This window comes from Bombus vosnesenskii, unplaced genomic scaffold (assembly GCF_011952255.1).
Source record: "Bombus vosnesenskii isolate JDL3184/JDL3185 unplaced genomic scaffold, Bvos_JDL3184-5_v1.1 scf7180000013314, whole genome shotgun sequence".
Taxonomy (NCBI): Eukaryota; Metazoa; Arthropoda; class Insecta; order Hymenoptera; family Apidae; genus Bombus; species Bombus vosnesenskii.
Genome location: NW_022882960.1, coordinates 3,038,773 through 3,060,266, shown reverse-complemented (window position 1 = coordinate 3,060,266; position 21,494 = coordinate 3,038,773). Strand labels below are relative to the sequence as shown.

The window sequence follows — 21,494 nt, the reverse complement described above, 5'->3', positions numbered from 1 at the left end:
AAAGAAAAATGCCCAGATACGATATAATATTTTGAAAAAATTAAATTTTATGCTGTGATATTTATTAATATTTCTCTATTTACTCACTTATTTTATCTTATTTATATCTTTTAATAATTATTAATATTGGAATTAATATTTCACTGCTGCGGGCAATTTACGGTTCCCAGGGCAAAATATCTAAAAGAGCGACAGTCAACGTGTTAACGTTTGTAGTGTCAGTGAAACTCAGGATTGATTTAGCCCCAAGATCCTGCGATCAGTACCAATATCGAAAGGGCAGGTATTTCATGAGATCATGTTTCGGTTATTCAATGAACCAAATTACGTGGGTTAATCAACGCGGAGACAGCGGGGGCAGCGAGCATGAAGTAGAACAACTCGGTGTTGGTCAGACGGGCGGAGCAAGCACCGATATTACAGCGTGGCATCTCTACGTAATATAATGGAATGTGGGGTACATGGAAAGCGTATTTGGGAGTTCGGTGTTCTCAGCGATTCATCGCGTGTGCAGATTCGCTTTGGAATATTGCGCGGAGAGACACGCCGATTGGTGGCTGGGAATTAGTCAGGGGTCACACGTGATAGCTCCGACGCACACGTGCACGCTGCTGCGATTTCGTGGCGGCTGCTTTGCGACCGGAAACGTGCCAACAGTGTCATTGTTGAGATCAGTTCAGACGTTGGCTAATTGTGCTACGTGTTCTTATCAAACTAATATAGCGTCTCATGGGAATATGTGGAAGAGCAACGGCTTACAGTGGTGACTGTGCGATAAGGAAACGTAACATGACCTATAAGTCGGAAAAGTCTGGAAAAGTATATTGGGATCCGTGTTTTGAAAGATTCTATATGTATAATGGGGAGCTTTTCTGGGAAAAGAGTTCATGCGATAGGGTGATGAATATAGTAAATTGCGTTAGAAATGTTAGTATTGGTTTTGTAATATGAGCCACGTTTGAATTGATAATCATAATAATTTGGAAGGTCACAACTTTGTTCTTTTTATACTCGCGAAAAAAATAAAAATAAATAAATAAAAATGATCTTTTTAGGATGTGCTATAATTGGGACTTATATTATTCTTGGAAATTTTTTAGGTTGAACGGATGCATTGAAAAAATTGTCTAATATTTTTTATCTTCAAATTTACTTAAAAGAACAATTCGTAATTTTTTCTAATATATCGTATTATTTAATTTGTTTAATACAGAACAGATTATACTAAAAGTAATTCAATAATTAAACAAAATTTGGAGACTATAAGATACGCTTATAAATCTGAAATAACACACGCAGCACTACTATCTATGTTTAACTTTTAATAATTTAAATATGATGAATGTAATGTAATTATGGAATTGTTTATAGCCTGCGCACTGGAAAATTATTCCACTTTCTTTCAGTACTATGCATTCATTTGCTAAGGCCACATACATATGTATGTGTACGCGAAGGAACTGAACATAAATTTCCGAAAGTAGAGTCATCCATTATAGGTCAGACGTACTTCCTCGCAAATAATAATCACTATCATCGTTCACGTTCTACCATATGCGACACAATATAGTGTTCCTACTTTATCTAGTTCTTGTCAAATTTACACAATTCAGCCTGCAAAATATGGCAACTGCGTAGTGTAATGTGATTCAATTACCACTACGATAAAATTCATAAACCGATTTAGTTTAAAATGAATATAATGGAAAGAGAAAAAGTTTTCTTCGTATGAATTTTCTGGAATTTGTTCCAGAACAATATTTCCCAGTATCGTTTTAATGTTTCAAATGCCCGAGCAGTATTTTTATTGTGTTTTGAAATTTCTGTTTATTTTGATTTCGAAACTTCCGTTTGTAAGAAATTTTTAGTCGAAATGTACCGTATTAAGAGAGAATATTTTTTTGGGAAGCAAATATTTATGTATTCGTGAAGATACTACAAAACATGATCTTTATTGAAACTCTGAATAAAATTTTATTAGCAAAAAAAAAACTGTTGGTTAAAGTAACTAAAAAATAAGAAATGTTCTTTCAATTCCCATTTCTAATTTATAATATGATGAATTCGATTCGTACTGATATTTAAAATATTAAACGAAATAGATTTTCAGATAATGAAATATCAATTGACAATCAATGAACCAATATATATTATTGTTTCGATATTTCTTAACACAATAATTCTAATAATGTGTATACGATAACTCTGCATAGTTTGATTTCTCTTTCTCTATTTCGCTCTGAATTTAAATTATTTCTACCGGTATCAATCAATCTTAATTATCATCAAAGTTAACTTTCTACGAACACGTCACAAAGTCACAATTATCGGTACAATAGAATTTCATTTGTCTGAATATATCAAGGAATAAACAGTTCGTGTAACTGGATTTCGTACAATAGAATTTCACCAATTCTTCCCACTATTATTTTTCATTCGCGCAATAGAAATTCACATTCAAGGGTTTAATTAATCGAACACTATCGAAATTTTCGTTTCAAATGGAATTCAGTACAATAGAATTCTAATATGGAGTTCTACTCTGATATACAGCTCGAAGCTTTCTAACTTCAATATCGATCCATTATTAATTCGGATCGTAATCTCGTTGACATTAAAAAAATTTCGTCGATAAGTAAAATGACATCCAACAAGAAACCGATACTTTGTCTCGTAATGCGGGCAACTTTAGTCCGCTATATAAAATTTATAGCTGGACTCGAGGGTAAGTAAGGGTTGAAAAACGCTATGCACGAAAGCGGTTCGTATAATCGATGAGTGTAAGATCTATCAACATGAAGTATATTGCTTTAAGCAATTACCTCGGGTAAATGTAATACATGTAATTCCTCTATGTTTCAGTATGTTGAACAAATAAACTGGAAATATGTATATCCTACGATAGAGCGATAAGGCGTAAAGTCCTGAATTTTATTTCTGCTCTCGCTGATGTTGGTAAATAACATGTTGATTTGAAGTGATATTTTTTTTTTTTACTACAACTGTGTTGTGTATGCACTGACGTATGCACTGATGTAGTTTCCACTTTGCCAGGAATATATATCATCTCGGAAAAGGAAAAAAGAGAATGATTAAGTAAAAGCATCATAGAATATCTTAGATTTTTAACTTTCACGGTGAATAAATTACAAATTTGTGATTCGTCGGCTTCCAATCGTGTTATTAGTACATTTCGTTTCTTCGACGTGATATTTCGCCAACATTACAAATTCATATTTTTCGGTGATAGACCTGAAAAGACCTCTCTTCGAAACCCGATAAATCATAAATATGTCATCATAGAATGGCTTGTTGTTCCTCCAAGCTTCACTGATTGAAGAAAATTGCAATCAGCATGCTTTAAATGTCACTCTCACCCTTGCGATAGCACTGACGTGAGGCGATGGAAACTATTAGGCAAGATTAGCAGAATTTTCTTCGGATGGCCCTCGATCGATCGAACATTCACGCGATGCTATTTATTCGTTGGAAAAGCCGAATTTATGACCTCGGCTATTCTGATACGACAAACATAGAAGGTATAAAATGCATATATACGTACAACAATGAATATACACCAGCAACGAATAAAATAGCTACGATTATTGTATTCGATTGTATTCGAACACGGGTGTCACAAAAATATTTACGAATATTCCCACGTTCTTTATTCCTTGACGCGGAACAAGCAATGTTTTAAAGTTACCAAGAAGGTTGGGGAAATACAGATTGAATTTTAAGAGGCTCAAGCTTAAAGCTTCAAGGACTCAAATAATGCTTACTATACTATTAATTAGTCACTAATTGTAAATGACATAAAAATAAAAAAAATCAAGGAGAATCAAGTTTTGCGATCTTTTTCGCGTGAATCCTTCATACGTAATATTTGCTTTCTATATCGACTTTGGAAACCATGTATCAGCCAAAGAATCGTTAAAAGGGCCTAATTGCAAGATACTAAGGAAGCACGCAATACCGGCGCGGCACTGCACGGTATTAAATCAATATTCGCCATAATTCGTTGGCTCTGTCGTGTTGCACGCGACGAAACTTGACACGCTTGCGAGAAACTTTCGACGATCTAGCGATCTAAACTGAATTTTCCAGCGAAAAAATTTCCGCTTCGATTGAGCGGGATAAAAACGCGATAAAAAAGAGCCGGATGCAGACCGCGTAGGAAAATTTGTTGTCCATTTGAACTCCGTTTACAGCTGCTCTGTTATCCCGACCGTGTCACGCGCTTGTAAAGCCGTTAAATTAAAATCCAATTGGAAACAATAGGTGTCCCAATCGGCCACCGAAATAGGACGATCGTTAGGGAGACAAAGCGGAAGCGCTTTTTCCATATTCGGGACTGCGGGAAACGGGGATCGTTTCTCCCGCTTGTAGATCCTTGTTTTGACGATTGTTCGATGACGCTTGGAACGTGAACATCCTCGTTCTCTCCGTGGACGCTGTTTTCCTGCCGACTTTTTTTTTCGCCGCGTTTCAGTTTCGAATATTCCAGTCACGTTCCGATTTTAATTATTCGTCAATTTCTTTTTTCTCCCAGCCGATTTCGAAAGATTGCTTGGACTAGATGTTCTATCGCCAAAACAGATGCATCATTTGGTCGAATTGTTGGTATTACGATCGAAAAAATCTACGACAGCGTATCATTTATGTAGGATGACTTTCGGATTTGTCAGGATCCGGATATTCTTTTTGGAGAATTTCAATTGCTTTGTTAACTTTAATGTATACTTTAGTTTTTCTTGTGTTGCAGCTTGGAAAAATATTTTTGTATGTTTTCATTCTATCGCTATATATTATCTTGTTTTATATTAATACGCAAATACCTTTCATCGATCATTTATTTATTTGATTACTTTTCTCTGATTTAATTAATTTTAAATAAAATCGTACATATTTTATAGTTTGTTATCGATTTTTCGCAAATTTAAATTGACGAGTTTAGAGAAAAATCGTTAGAATGAGAATACGATTTAGGATACAATTTATAAAATTCCTTAGGCACCTTTTAGCCATTCAGAAGTTACATCGATCAACTCCATAAATGCAAACGTACAAAAAAGTAATAATGTGACAAACGCTGTTTTATAAGATTATCTCAGAATATATTCTTCTTGTAATGAATGAACTTTTGAAAATAAACTTTGTTACTTGAAAATTCACTGAATTAATCCCGTATTTAGGCAAACAAATTAAGAAATTTATAAAAAGTGAATTGATTCAGGAAGACAGTTGATCATTTTGGCTTTGGAAATGTTCGAATAACAAAACTATTCAGTTTGTATTTAACTCATTTGTCGTCGCTTCTTGCTTCCTAATCTACAAGCGGTCAATGTTGATCATTAAAGTTTTAATACACTTGAGAGCAACGTCAACAACACACAGAATGTCTAAATGGTTGCACATCTAAATATCAATTATGTCTAATATAGTCTAATTTTAATAACCAAACGAGAACTGGTGTTCTCTGTTAAATAGAAAAAAAAACTAAGGGAAATTAATTGAATTGTGAATGACAATTCAACGTATGTTATAAGATACGCAAGAAATATTTTCACAAAGTATCGTCTTATTTACTAATATGATAATTATCGAATATCCCAGTTTTTACTAGAACTCTAGGCAAATTAAATCTCCTTTAACTTGTTGTAAAAATAGGAAGTTAGATGGAAATGATTGAAACATCAATTTAAAATTGAAAATGCAAAGTTCGAAATTCGAAGTTGAAGTTTGAAACTGGAAAACCGACTGATTTGCATTCGAAAATTAACTTCATTTCATGGAAATGAAAAAGTGCAATGAACGCCACTTTTCGAATTTAATAGTACAATTGATTAAATTCAATTTGGTGAAAATTAAATCTAAAGATTTTTATATCAAGTTTACAAATACAATTATATCAATTTTAACACATTTACGCTCAAAGTTATTCGAAGCGTATATATAACATTCTGTTCCAATAATTTATTCACGATTTAAGTGAACGATAAATCTATCTGTTCTCAATAACAACGGTCCTAATTTTACTTTATAATATCCTTTTTACAGAAATGTCGAACAGAATATATTTCTCTCGTCGATAAACTGAGAATATTTACCCAAGTACGTATCTTTAGGAATATGACTGAAAAACCTGGAATTTCGAGAAAAACGTATTCCAATACTATAATACAACAAGTATATTAGATATTTCATTTTGATACAATTTAATATCTTTAAATCTCTCATAAATACATAAATATCTGTACTTCAATTATCGACGATTAAAAAAGAAATTCTCATAATCCAAAGAAACATTTACTTTCATAAGAGTTAATGCAATAATTTCCAACCAGAAATTATAAAATCAATCAGACGAAGAAGCATCGTTACCTGATAACTTCAAAAACCCATCTCACTTCTTATTCCGCGAACATTTTCCTCGATCCTCGACTTCGATTCGCGTTTAGATTGAATTTATCGGTTCTCAGGATCGACACTCTCGTTCACTAACCCTGGTAAACTTGGTCTATCCCTTGAAACGTTTCAAACGAGTCGCTCAAAGCCGCCTCTCTCGTCTGTTTTCCCTATGTCTCTTTGAATTTGTTACGTCCGGCTTGCCTGTTTCCGACTTTCGACGTTCTAAATGGCTGGATACGTCGTTTCAACGATCGTTACGAAAAACGTCGTCGACGACGAGTCGACCATCTTCCAAGGGTGCCTCGACGAGCTACGCAAGTCGTATCTATCTTTGCCTTTCCGGCGGTCGTTGCGCCTCGTGTTTCCGCTTTCGTGGAATTTTTCCCGTTCGTTTTAATTCCTTAGCCCGCTTTAATTTCCTCGTTTCGAGGCTCCGTTACGTCAGTGTCTTGAATAACGATTACCGCTCCTGAAACGATCCGTCTGCTACTCGAGTAGCCTTTTCGCGAGTTTCGTTCGTCTCCTTTGCACCGGTCCTCCAATTTGGCTTGTGTTAGCAGCCAGTCGTAGACCGACGACACTCTGTTCCGTCAACGTGGACGTGGGATTGTTAGAAAGGATTTCTTTTTCTCTTCTGTTGCTTACAGAACGTCAGAAAATATGTGTGGAATATTTATAGGATCAATTTTAGACATTAAAATGACGAAAGTGAAGTTCAGGAACAAAAATATGATTTGAAACTCGTTTTCAATGCTACCATGACGAAAATGAAAACATTTTTAATAATAAATGGATATAAATTTACGTTTACAGTGTCTCACTAAGCTCGTCAATTATTCTGTTCAATTTACGCAACTGCTTAATACGATGAATATTTACAGGAAGCAATTATTATAATTAGAAAGTTGCGAAAAAGGGAATGGGGATTTTTCGTTCCACTTTAGAGTCACAGAATGGCCACAAGAGAATCGTTAATAATTGAATAAAAGCAACAAACGTGCGGGAATATCTTAATTTATCAGAGTCGAGTGTTTTTCATCGAGAACTGAAAACATCATCGAAACGAATTCCAGCGGAAATAAAGAAGAATACGATTCGAGGAGAGTAGCTGGGTTTCCCATTGCGAACGTATTGAAAGCACAGCCTTGAAATGGTTTCTCCTATGGGCCATTTTTGTCGGCCATTGCCTGCTGAAGCGAGTATCTTTTATTGCTTCCATTTTCTCTTTCTGATTTTGCTTCCAATTTTCTTCGCGATATTCTGTCGGATTAACGACTCGTGGGCGACTTCATTTTTCATCGATGTTTCTCCATCGATATAAATCCGCTTTTACAGTGAAAAAATAAGAAAAATATTTGCCCTTTCCTCTACGGTTACGCCATAACATAAATGTACGCCACATAATTTTAGAATTAGTCTGTGTCGTTCCATGAGCTTAAACGGAAGTGCCTGTCGTGAAAATGTTGAACATTTATTGAATTTTGTAGCAATGAGATTTGGTTGGTCCAATGTAGCTTTTTTCCTATTTTTATTCATTTGATCGATTTTATTATTGCACTTTTCTAATCACTCTCTGGGAGATATATTTTTTAACGTAAATGATTTGTATACAGAATTTAGAATCTCTTGTAGAGAAAATACTTCATTTGCGAGTTTCATAAAATAAAAGTATTTCTTAGGGGGGACATTTATATAGTAAGAGTATTTCTTATACGATGTTGTTAAAATATTTTTAGAGTAATTTAACATTTAGGAAATTAGAATATTTGGAGATATATCTTAGAATAATATCTGAAAGAACTATCGTACATAAATCATTAATATCATTATCTTTAGCTTTATCAATGGCTTCACAATATAAGTTTTTAAAATAAATTTATAAATCTTTAAATTATTCTTCGTGGTCTTGATTGAAAATTCAATATGAAACCGAGCTAAAAATCGTAGACATAGTAGTTAAAAAATTTTTTAAATCCCACTTATTATTTCAAACAATTCCAATACTTTATTCGACATTTAAATAATCAAATCTCCAACTATCGAATCAAATTAAATATCACAGTAAATGAAAGAAATATTCAGAAAATTCCTAGAATTCCCTCTCACAGTGACAAATTCCATAGTTTGTAAATTAATTGAAAAAAAAATTGCAAATTAAAAATTGCGTGTATACCTTAGTCTTTAATAAGGTAATTAAATTTATAAACTAGTTAAGAAAAGATTCAAGAAACTGAAGAAAAGACGGTTCAAATTTTCGAAGATTTTCGTCGAATTCACCAGAATCGTAAGAACAGAAAGAGGATCTGGAGGAGATGAAAGTTTGGAATAAAATCACGTCGAGTGTCCCTCGGTTTGATTTGTATCTAATATGCATTTTATTGTTGGCCAAGTACTTAGCTAATAGAAGTAAACAAGAATGCTTCTCTTTGTTCTCTTGCTTATCGCTATAACCGATGGCCCATTCTTTCTGTCATTTGCACTTATCGTATATCTTCGTCATCGCGACAGAACGCGCGTTCTATTTTATCATCGATATATTTTATATACAAAATCACCGTGTTATCGTGTTCACGCAACTTCCACTAGTTTTTGTCATTTTTTTTTCTTTTTTTCGTTAAATCTGCGTGCGTAATAATATAAATGTCCTTATCACATCCCATCGTCCTAGCTTCATTTTCTGACCGTGTAACGTGTGTGCGCGTTAAGTCCTCGACAGATCAAAATATTCCTTTCATCGTGGACAGACGGTTCGACAATCAATCAATCGGTAGACAATTCGACAACTAATCGGTCGTCAAACAATCGTATAATATTAAAAGACGGTGGGTAATACATGGTGAAGATTTTCTATTTTCATTACAGGCAACTGACTTTTCTAGAAGCATTAGCACAAAACACGCTTAGAAATCTCTTCTCTTTCATTCTCTCGTAATAATTCTTACTGCGACTCATTTGTTTTCATCTATGTAAAACTATACAGCCGGAAATGTACAGTTATATCGTGCAATAAATCCATGTATAACGAACTGATAGAATGATTAAAAAATTTGATGTAACGAAGTACGTGTATTATAATTCATGGAAATATTTTAACACTTGTAGAAATCCTTTATAAATATATTATGTGCGTTATAAGAAATATTTTGCAATTTTATTAACACTATAACGAGCTTCGTGTCTATAGTATTGTTACAGGATGAAACAAATCTAAAAATGTACACGGAAACTATAGAATATTTAACACAAGCATATACTATGCAGAGATTATAAAAATGAATTATCCATTGCATTAATAAGCCTCAATATTCAGTGGAACGATTTTTAACACTTACTATATATTTAAGATGAGTATTTACGCCGTATAATAATTTTTTACTAAATATATATGTTTTTCAATAAATATCTCGTAATTCTCATGTACATTTTCAGATTTGTTTCAAATTTTACCAATACAATAAGCATTTCTAACACAAAATTAAAGTGTTTATAACTTGAAGAAATAAACTTCACGTATCATTCGTGAACATCAACTTTCTGTATCATCTTGAGGTTTATAATCGACTTTGTAAGAAGCACGTAATAGGTTTTTTTAATACTTCGTATACGAAACACCTATTCAGTTGTTACTCGTTTTCAAATCATTTTCCTAATCCCATGTAAAGTTTAGTACACGAAAGACATTTCTTTTTAAATGTCATTCTTTACTTCAATATTTTCTTTCTTTCGTCTCTTTCGTCTTTAGAAAAGCAATATCATTGAAAATAAGTTTTCTTTCGATACGTTGTTTATCGTTATCAGACTGCGGATTTTTGTGCAAATTTATATTTTTCTAAATGCAATTAAAATAACAGGATTTAGATAGATATTTATTTCGCCTATTAAAAATAATAACGAATACTGCGCTGTGCATATTTCATATATTTTGAATCATTAAATTTTCCATAAATACATAAAAATCCGCAGTCTAATAATTACTTTAATTCTACTATTTTATTTCTCTCTATTTTTTTTTTTTTTTTGTTTCATTACCTTACTCCAATTTAGTTATCATTGGAGCAACATTTTGACTAAAAATTTCGCTATGGAATTTGAACCAAAGATGAAAGAAAAAATGGTACATTTAAATGGAAAAGTAAAAACTTTCATTCTGATTACTTTTTGTTCGAGTTCTTAGAAAGCGTTATTGCACGATATAAATGAAAATCGATAGCTGGCTTCGCCTTTCTCCTCATTCCCTGCTTGATCACTCGTACATGCACACGTTTACACCTTCTTCGATTTCATTCTCTCGTTCCTTCTCACAAATATACTGTTTTCCGTGTATACGCAACAATAGCTCCTTCTTTCGCGCTCAACCGCGTTACAATCGAGGCAAACAGCAGAACATCCTATAGATATTCTAAACCGATATTAATACTATTCAGACGCGATCATCGAACATCCACGGTTGGTTTCTTATCGATCAATTTCACTTTACCTCGCGTATTGCCTCGCCACTTTCGAATCGAATTTTCTTCGCGGAAGTTCTACCAATTCGATGAACGCCCGCCTATTTTATGATGGGAATTCTGAAGATCGTTGGAAATAATTTCGAGAGGTACATTTAGATAGATATTTAATTGACTTATTGAATTCGTTTTTCGAAGGATTATTACCAATATTTTCAGGCGAAATAACGAAATCAGTCGAATGGTTCTTTATAATATAAAATTATATATAATATATAAAATCTATCTGATTTAAACGTAGTATTATTTTTTCTCAAAAGTTGTCTTGGATTTCGAGCCTACTTTGAACTCAACTGATATAAAATACCCTTCTCAATTATCAATATTCCTATATAATGAATTGAATTAATTGTTTTGAAAGCGTACGACGTTTGAAATATCGTATACCTATATCTTCGTATTATTAATAGCTTAGAACCGTGTTTCAGAGTTTAATAACTTTCCAACTAGGTTTCAAACTTATATTAAGTGTTATGTATTTTAAATTCCAACCAATGTTACGAGAGGCACAAAGCTGAAAGAGAATACACGTTTCTTTCGAGTATATCAATGGAATAATTATAATCCAATTTACGTAATTTATTTTCAATATCTTACGTTAAGTCTGTAATTTTATAACTTACTTTTAAATTAGCAGTAAGAATTGCAATGTATGAACTAGGAAACACTGTATGAATTTGTGATGAATTTAGATATTATCTATAATGTACTCGTAAATGACGGATTTCATTTACTCGAAATTGTCTCCAACTAAATCGAGCCGAAGGAAATAATTTGCCAAAATGGCGATTCGTATTCTTGTGCTCTGCACGATATCATTTATCTTTTTTTTTATTTCTTCTTTTGTAGTTAAATTGATATAATTCCTATATCATTGCTCATTATCAAATATTTCATTTTTACAAATAAAATCGAATTTTTTCGAAGGCACAGAAGAAGAAATCTTTCCATTGAACGCGTCAAAAATCTTTCGTTGAACACAAGCTGCAATAGAGAAATCAAAGATATTGAAAATCTATTAGATTAATGTGACAAACGTTTAAAAATCTATAAGAGAGGTTTGATCATTATTAAATAAATATGCATTGGTCCAGGTTATATATAAATGAAAATATTCTACATTTCTGTATGAACATTTATCAGTTTTTATTTGAAATTTTTATTCATTTTATGGAAATAGGACAAATGGGAATATATGTATGAAAATTGAATTTTATTTATATTAGATCATATTGTATGTGTGTTTCCTAATTCTTGCGTTATATACATACATAAATACATTATTATTAGAAGTATTGCTAATATTAATGTTTCTAGTATTTATTCAAGAGAGAAAATAAAGATGTTAAGAAAGTTTCTTAAACAAAGCGTAAAGCCTTTTTATGAATATAAACTAAGAGTATGATAATACCTTATAACGAAGTTTAATAGTTCTTTAAAAATCTATTCACGTACTCGAAAGTGTATAACGTTTATTTTAAAATTGATTATCTTATGCCTAGTGCATCTAATAAAATTATATCTCGTACTTATTCGTAAATTTATAATATTACAGAATCCATTTGATCGAGTCCATGTATCTTATTCAATAGAACGTATACATATTCCGAAATGAAGAACGATGTCTTTCTTCTGCATCTTCGAAATATTCAATCCACAAACACTGTCATACTCAAGATAAAGTAATAATTCGTTTATTTCATTACCCATTATTTTTCATCTACGTCTTCAACATCAAACTACTTAATTGTCGCTTAGAAAATAATTAAATGTAATTCAAAAAACTTAGTCTATCAATATATACACAATACTTCTCCCCTCAAAATACAAAAGTATTCGTTCGCCATTTTCGAAAAATCCCTGTTATACATTCATCTGCTATTCAAACGATCACGATATATCAATTATTCATCTAGGTATTAATGAGAACAGAAAAGTTGACAAAATAGGCGAGGTTCATCCATCCTTACGACGTTCATTTGAACAGGATCGAATTCAAAATCAATGATAATTTTCTACGATGACTCGTGTGTACAACCACGTGTGATCGATAAATGTTCATACAGAGGTACTCCGTTGTAGATCAATAATTTTGCTTCGAATGGAAGCGTCGTTATCGACGACGAATTCTATCACAGATTTGCCAGGTTCTCCCTTCTTCTTTTTCTTTCTTTCCTTTTTATTTTTTAAGCGATAGGAAATAGGTTCACAGACTTCGCTCGATTCCAAAGAAAAGGATCGATAAAGCGAAATAAGTCCGAGGTCCTAAGCGTTCCGTACGATGGATAAAACAAATTTCGACTTGAAGCCTCTGTGACAGTGATTGGCACGTAAGGGACTTGGTTTTTGGGAACCTGTGTCAGATACTTGACGTTTTACTGCGATCAAACGTTGATTATATTCATCTTTTTATGAAGCTGACGTTATATCTTTAATGCAATCGAAGAATGAGACGAGAAATAAGAAGTTTAATTCAGATATCATGTCTATTAGCCTTTTAATGGAATAGCTGAAAGTAGGTTTCATATTTTGTGACGCTTTTACAACGCTGGACGATAACTAACATTATATAACACTGGATGTTTATGCAAATTCGTATTTTCATGGATACAAGTAATGCAATGGAACCTAAACAAAGATTTGTTTCGTTTCAGTAAACACTTTAAATAGTTTGTATATTCTATAAGCTTCCTGTGTATTTTTATGTTTTTAAACTACTCGTAAATGTGTAAACATTCAAAATCTTTGAAACGAGTGGCCATTTCTAGAAAACTGGTTACTTGAAGACTAAGTTACGACTAGTAGCTGTCAAAAATACAAAAGTTCAAAGAAAATATTCAATTTAAATCTCAAATAAAGCGAAAAAACGACACTAGTTAAATAATAGAAAAATATTACAAAATAATAATGACATATTTGGATTAAAATTATAAGTTAAATAAGAATATTAAGGATTTTAATAGCGAAGAAAAATATTTTGCAACAATTTTAACGTACTCGATATAGATTGACAATTAGTGCGTTTGTCGCTATACTGTTTTAGAATCTGAACAATAGTGAATTTTTCAGTTTTGTATACTTACTAAGAAAATACGACTACTGTGATATAAAATATATAGTGATGGAACTACGTATAACATGTACATACATCACTAAATAAATTGTTTCTTCTCATAACTTTAGGAAAATATAGATTACTATTATAATTTATGATTCGTCTTAAATATATCATTAACAATAAGCTCATATCAAGAAAATGACACAGATTGTTTTATTCCAAGTTGAGAATGATTAATGACGCTCGTCCAATGAATAGACTTTTCTACATATTTTAAACGAATAAGTTTTCAAAAATTGCATCCTGAAGTTTACTTTCCACTGACGTATGAAATATATTTTACTTTTATCTTTCTATTAATTTTACCAAAATTACAACGGAATATAATTTCAAAAATAATACTATTTGTTAAATGAAAATGAATATCCTACTACCATTGATACAGTATAACGTCATGCTGTTAAACTTGAAAATTTGAAAACTAAATCCTACAAGAAAGAAAAAGATGTTGAAGAATGTTGAATATTGAATAATTATTGAATTGTTAGATCGGGTTATATTCTTCGATATTTCCGTCAAATTAGAATTTTTAATTAAAGTTTTATTGGAATTTATTCAATTTACGTTAGTAAGTCATTGTTGTCTTCAGTCTTACATTCTAAATTTCATTCTTAAGATTCCACTTATAAATTTAGCTACATACCCTCTACTAAATGGAAGATTAATTTGAGAAAAATCTACTCATAGAACTGATCTAATCTTACGTTAAGTACTAATATTAACCTATTATCCGTTCCACAGAAACTTGTTTCTCAATAATCGTACAGGAAAGCCAAGGAAATCCTTATCCCAAACGCAATCGAGGCACGCATGACCATCTGAGCGGCTAGGCTCAGATGAAAAATGTCGCCAACAATATAAAGAAATCTGAACGAAATCTCGTTATCATGTCCAGTAAGGACTGCATTTATTGAAACTTTGCGCAATGTAAATACGAGAATCGTATATATCGAGTAGAAAAAGAAAAGGAAAATCTATGCAACGTGTCGTTCGATCACGGGAAAAAGCAGTCGACCTGACAATACTGCAAAAACCAAAACACGGAGAAATACAAAATACTTATATACACGTTTAACGCAGTACATCAAACGTTTTCCGCTTCTTCTGCTCTTCCCATATTTTCCTACATATAACACGTTTGACCAAGGTCTTTGAATTTCGTGCATGGTTTTTTTTTGTCGCTTGTTTCTTTTTTCGCTTTTATTACAAACAAACGTCAACCGAGATTTTCCATACACGCACACGCACACACGCGTCATTCGCCATACAAAAAGTTTCGCGTAGGAAAATATAAATGAAGTTCAACTGTATCTCTCTTTTGTTTCATTTTTCTTTTTTTTTTCTTTTTTGTTTTGTTTTTAATCCTGAATTCTTTTTCTCAGACTTTTGGGTTCGAAAAAACAGTCGCTCCATTATATTTTAAAATTCTTTTCTCCCTCTTTCTCTCACTCTATCTCTCTTTCATTCTTACATCACCTTCACTCGTGCATACAATTCTTCTCACTCGTATTTCATTTTTTCCCTTTTTTTTATTCGCGTCTTTTATATCTTTTTTGTTGTTGTTGTTGTTGCTTGTCATTTATCATATTTGTTGCTTATCATTTGCACGATTACTCGCTCTCTCGCGTCTCGTATCTTTCGTACTACACATTTTGTTTTTTTTTTTTTTACTTCTTTTAAATCGCAACTCCGTTATTAAAATATAATAATTTCGATAATTCTCTACGATAAAATATTATCTTCTTCTGTTTTAACTTCATCCTCTCCGTCTCTTTCTCTCTCGTTCATTCTATTTCTCTCGCTCTTGTTCTTGCTCACTTGCCTTAATCATGCACGCATCGGCTATACATATCGTAAAATATACAGGCTCGCATAATCTCCTAACCTTAGCTAGATCGCTTATACGTTGTCCTTTTCTTGACGCTTCGTGACTATAATTACGATTTTCTTTTCTTCTCTATATCTCGCGCGAACGATACAAATGGCAATCGAGTACGCAACGTGACGAAAGAGGGATCCTTCTTCGTGGTACCGGGTGCACGATAACGTTCACGTCTCCTTTTTAACTGGTCAACCTCTCTATGAAATCCAAAGGAAACTATTGTACAAGCAAATTTCGAATTTATTACAAGCCTAAAAAATAAGAAAGATTGGGCGAGTAACTAAGTAATAGCGGATTTTGTCATTAAGTGGTAATTTCTCATTATCACTTAATGACAAAATCTGCAATCACTTAATTGCTAACTCAATAGAAATTGCTCGTTTTAGTTCTTCTATAAACGGAGACATGAATTTCTCGCTCATCCGCTACCTTGACCAGACGCTTACAAACTATCCTTATCGTAGCGGCTAGACTAGCTCGAACGGTATACGCTTAAATCGTACGGATTCTCTCGCTCGTTCTGAATCGTCTCGCCGAAAAATGACAAGGAAAATAATGTCGTATCTGCCGGAGCGAAGGAGGCCTCGTCTCCTCGAGAAGGAAACGTCACATTGCGGTTCATCTTTACGCGATATAAATCGATTTGTCGATATACGGTGGTTCGTTCGACTTATTCCTCCAAAAAACGATCGCAGTCCTCAACGAGAAGCGCCTCAATTCCATGTGAATTCAAAGAAAGAGGAGTGTCGTCGCGAAATGTCGGCGTCTCTTTATTCATCGTGTGTATATACAGTGGTCACTTATTAAATCTCTTTTTTTTTCATTAACTTTCGTCATTATCGTACATTTTGTTTCCTCGTTTTTTCATGCGAAACGCAGCATCGTTTCGACTATCTGTTCCCATTCTCCAATTATCGTAGGAAGATACATTGGATGACGTAGAGGAGCAAAATGGATCGAATGCAACGACCAAGAAATCGATTTTTTGGGGGACGTATAAAAAAACGACCGAGGACACCGACATTTCCCTCGATCTACCTAAGTCTATGTTATTTACAAATCTACAAGCGAACGTGCCTCGTCTACGTTGTCTACCGGTAGGCTACTCCTCATAGAATCGAAGCATCGAAAAAATCGTCGTCGAAGAAACGACATCTCTGAACGAAGAACCGTTCGCTCCTTCGAGCAATCGGTTTCGTCGACTGCGTGGTTTTCTCTTCGCATTCCATTTTTATTCTCTGAACGTTTATCGGAATGATTCGACTAAAATCTCTTTCCTTTTCTCTGTACATTCTCGTTCGTGTCATTCCGTCTAACGCACTTGAACATCTTTCATCGAGAGAACAATATGGACCATCAAAATGGAAAACCATCGAGTCAACGAATAACATGAAAGATCGCTCGTAGGATAACGACTCATCGACAGTACCTTTTCTTTTTTTTTCATTTTTTTTCTTTTGCCTTTTCCTCGCCGTTTTCTACCTTAATGGAAAAATACTATGCAATATACAGATTGCACGCGCTGCGTGAGACCTATCTGGGGATAGGTCGATCGTCGTGGTCTTTAAGATTCGACCACGACATCTCCGCGCGCTAACGTGCGCGCACGACGATAACAATGAATGTACACTAGGGATAGAAATCTATGGAGATCGATCAGCTTGTGTCTAAGACAGGCGACTCGCCGATCCTTGTACGGCTTACATGATCTATTTACACGCGAACAATCATACGCGCCACGACGTAAGTACTCTGGTTCGCTTTATTCTCCCGTTATATCTCGCCCATATGAATATGAACGTCAGCAGAAAAAATGCATGATAATTATTGTATCTGCAGTTTGTACTAGGATCGTGTTTTTCTCGCCCTACGGGTGGTTATCCTCTTTTTAAAAGGGAAATCAGAGGACTGAACCGGGAAACGACACGTTTATCCGCGTAATAAATAGCCAAGGTATCGAGAATCGGCGAAAAATCGGCGATTTCTCGATCCGTTGCTGATCGACGAAGAGCGTCATTGGTACCATCACCATCCGAGCTATGCGTACGTGTGTCTCTGATGGATCTGTTATTAACGTTCCTCTACGAAGATCTGTCGCGGATTAGAAGAGAAACGATCGTTGTTTGATCGTTAAAGTGATCGAAAATCGTGGGCGAAAGTGGTCAGCTCTCCCTTTCTTTCTGTCGACGAAACGAATGCCGCGGAGAGATACAAAGAACGATTAAAAAATCAAAAAAGAACATCTTAATTCTAGCGTGATAGCGTAATGCTCGCAAAATGAACGCGTATACAGTATGAAAAAATGATTCGCGAGTGTCAACTTATTGTTTAATACGCGCTCGCAACAAACAAAAACGTTGTATGTAGCACCTTATATCGTATCACCAGCGACAACGGTTCGCTGTGGATTCGACGCTCCAGACGCTTCGATCGTTCCGAGCGCCGCGATCCGTCGAATCTCTTCTTTCGTATCGAGAAAATAAAAAAAGACAAATATACAAAGTGTGGAACGTCCGCTCACGTCAACCTCTCCATCTTATCATACGTATCAGTGCCGTGCAACCTGTATTTCGAAGCTTATAAAAACTTTTTTTGTTTTTGTCTCTTTTATCGTAGCTAGAGAACATCAGACGGTTGAGTATCTATGTGGTAATAAGCAACAAAGATTTAATGAAAATTCTTGTTCCATTAAGTAGTAATTGATCCCTTTGCTGAAACTAATTTATCGGATTTTCACTTCAAACGGAGAATACAAATTGTTACAAATGTTTTATTTTAAAAACATGTTTAAATGATTAGCATTACTCTGAGAAATAATCATTCTGTCGAAATTTTCAATTTGAATGAAAAATCAATATCAAAACCTTTCTACGTCCATTGATTTATATTCGATACAACGTGTCTTTCTATGAGCAAATATTTTATTGAATTTAGAGAAAAATACGAAATGATTGTCGTTAACATACGTAATTTCTCATTTCAATTTTATATCAATATTTTTCTTGATACGTTAAATCTTTTTGTTTGCTGTAAGCGAGCAGTTCCGATGGACACAAGAATATTTCAGTAATAGATAGATAATTAGGAAGAATTATCGATTGTGCTAACTTGCTAACATCTTACTTAAACTCTACATCAAACTTTATTATCTTTTATAATAAAAGTTTTACTTTCATCAAGAAATGTTTGTTAAGAATTTTGAATGAAAGGTTCATTCTGAATATAGAATACTGCCTGTATTGTACATCACAAGTACATACAGATTTTTTTATTTATACCAATGGAATCATAAAAAGAATCACTATAAAACCTAAGTTTCTATTTACGAACAACGCTGAAGTAAATGAGCGACACTCGAAAATGAAGAAATTAACGTGAGAAGGTGATTCTTAATCTAAGTACATCGCGTCTTGTAAACGCCGATCGCTAGAGTATTAAAGGAAACAGCAATGAAAGTCTCAAAGCTCGAGAATCGAACTGCCAGAACAGGCCACTTCGTCTCGCAACTTGAAATTTTGTTATTTTTACGTGTAGAGTCTGCGTGATCGGGCTACAAGATTCGCACAAAATCTTTCGATTTTCTGTTTTTCAATATCAGTACATGTGTGTGATTGTATATACAATACAATGTATTGTATTTTCGCGGTTAGACAACGATATATAACACTAGTCTAACGGTTAATAATCTGATTTTACACTTACAGATATATACGCACTTAACATTTATGTACAGTATACATATATGTATATATACTATGTATTTTCTATTTACAACTGATAAAACAGATTTTTATAAATATCTCCGTAGTTGATTTCACGTTTTTTCGTTAATGCCACTCATAGATTTATTGCATCTGTCCTCTACATATATAATATATATATATTTATATATATATATATATATATATATATATATATATATATATACATATATTTATATGTAAATGCATTCTTTGTAATTATTCATCAATGTACGTTGGTGTGAAATCCAATGTGATCCAAGTAGCGACAAACGCAACCCGTAGGCATCAAAAAAATTAAACTATTCATTTTGTTTCATTTAACTTTGTTATACACAAGGCACAAGCCTCCTCCTCTATTCCAGTTCGAAAATTCTTTACGGTAAATATTAAACTCTCTCGATTCTTATTTACAGGCTCTTGGATCCTAAGAAATCTCGGAAAAAATTGCACCACCCATGTGCATCGTACATATCTATCATGCTAACGCACAAATAATCAGGCATCCTTGTCAAGAACAGCGATACAACTTTGTCATTGCACGTTTCGCCTCATATTCCATCGGAAAAATATACAACACTCGCGTTTCGCTTAAATGCGAATCACATGGTCACAACAATATCCCGCGATTCACGAAAATATATTCTCCATTCATCGTTCAGCACCAAAAATGAAATACAACCCTGTGGAATCTGTGAGCGACGCGAAAGACGCAAGAATATTAATGGAAAACTATCAAATCAACAACGATTATCTCGCATAAACAATGTATATAAATGAGAAACTAGATTCGAATGGATTCTATGCTCGATCAAAAGGAAACCGATCGTAACAATGTATGCAATACATAATAACCGTAAAAAAAGACAAGATATGATCGATGTATAAATGGGAACGATCTCTTGTCCATTGTGACAATAAATAATGCTTGTGCCTTGTGGTGATTCTGAATGCCTCTCTGAAAGCTTGTGTCATCGATCGCATCATCGAGCTAAGATTCAAAATTGAACTCGCTCGTTATTCACAATGTAAAACTCTAATGTCTCTGGATCGACGAATGTTTGATTCGTCCATGTATCATCTTCACATCTCGTTTCCAAATCTTTGAAAACTGGCAGACGTAACAGCTTCGGTCATGGCGTTAATGGCCATGGCGTTAATGGCCATGGCGTTAATGGCCATGGCGTTAATGGCCATGGCGTTAATGGCCATGGCGTTAACGGTCATGGCATTTCATTTAATTTCGCATAATATTTTATTGGCTGACAACAATTAAGTAACACCAGTTAACCTAATCGTCAGCTTAAGCTGTTCTCAAACAACCCCTGGCTGCATGGTCAACAGGTACGTCGTGGGGTCGTAATATCCAGCCAAATAGTAAATGTCGTTGTTATCGTATATGGTCAGATATCTGTGCGGCTCTTTTCCCAGCTTCTCTGTGTATTCCTGAAGCGGCAGCACCTCGCATTTGTGGGAGATCGTTTGAACATCGTTCTCGTCCATGTGAGGGGACTCGAACAGGGCACCCTAGGGACATTCGTTTGAACAGATTTCATTAATATAAGAGGAAAAGTTAAAAAGTTAAACGTTCGAGGCTCGTGTCTTGCAGTGTAGAAAATTTCTATAACGATACTGATACTGATATAACAATTGTGGCATAGCGAAAGATAAAGACTGGTAGTTTTACTGTTGGGGACTTGTGTGTGGATGTGAATTACGTGGAATGACATTTTCACTTGCACTATTAGTTTTTTTCGCTATTTTTATCTTTCTTTGATTATTTGTTCTTTTGCTTTTTATTTGCAATTGAATTATTTGTTTGAGTTTTTTTTACT

General features: G+C 33.8%; 1 protein-coding gene across 3 annotated transcripts in view; it reads right to left on the bottom strand.

The window, feature by feature from the left end:
* Positions 1-20,840: 20,840 nt before the first annotated feature.
* The window catches only part of LOC117235011, a 346,097-nt gene continuing 345,443 nt past the window's right edge, over positions 20,841-21,494 (bottom strand). For all 3 annotated transcript variants that reach the window (XM_033496632.1, XM_033496633.1, XM_033496634.1), the window contains one exon: positions 20,841-21,186. In XM_033496632.1, the coding sequence (XP_033352523.1) occupies positions 20,974-21,186 (213 nt within the window). In that variant the 3' untranslated portion in view covers positions 20,841-20,973. The remainder of the gene's footprint in view (positions 21,187-21,494) is intronic.